Below are 1,224 nucleotides of genomic sequence, written 5' to 3' on the forward strand. Positions count from 1 at the left end.
TAGGCCGTCTTGGAGAACGGTAACATTTTACTGAAGAGGAAACCCAGTATAAAGAACAAACAAATAAATAAAATATTATGGTTCTTACTGTACACCTTTTAAACATGCAAACTCTTGTACATTGTTCAACAGCATTACGTCTCTTCTTTGAAATATTATCACGGTGATTTGGCAGCCAGAAACGTTCTCGTAGGTAAAAATCTGGCCGTGAAGATATGTGACTTCGGCTTAGCTGCAGATATCTACCAAAAGGGATACGATCGCATGGCACCGGGAAAGAAACGGCCATACAAGTGGTCTAGCTTAGAGACCATTTTAGAGGGAATATGCACAATCAAAAGTGACGTGTAAGTAAACCTTCTCACCGTTGAATCTCCGTAAGCGATCACCCTTAGGTCAAGGGAAAGTTGTCGCTAGAGGTGGTAACTTACGAGATACACACCAAGTGATGACCGAAGTTAATGTAATATTGGGTCTCAGGTAAAAATAGTCATGTTTTTAATAGGCCTTTGTAATCACCATCGTATTAAATCGTTTTTGTTAAAAATAGTATACATTTCTTGACTTCCGGAATGGTCGCTTACTTGTCCAGATCCAATTTTTAAGCCCAAAAATGGTCATGATCGCATACAATAGGTGGGTACATAAGGTGTCAAAGGTGCAGTGATAGTTGATTTCTTAATTTATTTATTCATTGATTGATTGATGAAGGAATTAAGGAGGGCAATAAATGAATCAAAATTTGAATCAATCAACTGATGCCTTGATTTATCGATTAATTGGTTAATGTTAATTTTAGTTAGTTCACTGTTGACTTACAATTCATTTCACTTCAGAAAATGTACAATAAAAAATTCATTGTAATTAATATAAATGTTTCTTGTTCGGTTTCTTACTGCATTTAACCCACTAGCTGGTCATATGGAGTAGTCCTTTACGAAGTGTTCACTCTCGGTGCTGTTCCTTATCCTCACACAGATGCCCAGACGCTTATTGAACAGCTCAAGGCAGGAACACGACTTCCAAAGCCAACAGATTGCTTGAATGAAGTGTAAGGTTTATTTAAACACAGCTCTTGATACTGATTAGCAATGATTTATTGGTGAACCTAAGTGCTCTTATCATGTGTCTATGTTGAATGTAGATACACAATAATTATACTTATACTTTATTGGTTAATATATATTGACTCTAAAATTCCTAAATAAATAAAATGTGAGTGAA

The 1,224-nt window shown here is 35.8% G+C and overlaps 1 protein-coding gene across 1 annotated transcript; it reads left to right on the top strand.

Annotated features, from left to right (window-relative positions):
• Positions 1–132: 132 nt before the first annotated feature.
• Positions 133–1,129, top strand: LOC117116418 (tyrosine-protein kinase Src64B-like; the record flags this gene model as incomplete). The annotated part of the gene is made up of 2 exons (XM_033260454.1): positions 133–347; positions 914–1,129. Coding segments are annotated over 2 exons (357 nt in total), but the record flags the coding sequence as incomplete, so codon positions are not given.
• Positions 1,130–1,224: the final 95 nt, after the last annotated feature.

Source organism: Anneissia japonica, unplaced genomic scaffold (genome assembly GCF_011630105.1).
Source record: "Anneissia japonica isolate Jap-2015-1 unplaced genomic scaffold, ASM1163010v1 scaffold114004_len1224_cov178_single, whole genome shotgun sequence".
NCBI lineage: Eukaryota > Metazoa > Echinodermata > Crinoidea > Comatulida > Comatulidae > Anneissia > Anneissia japonica.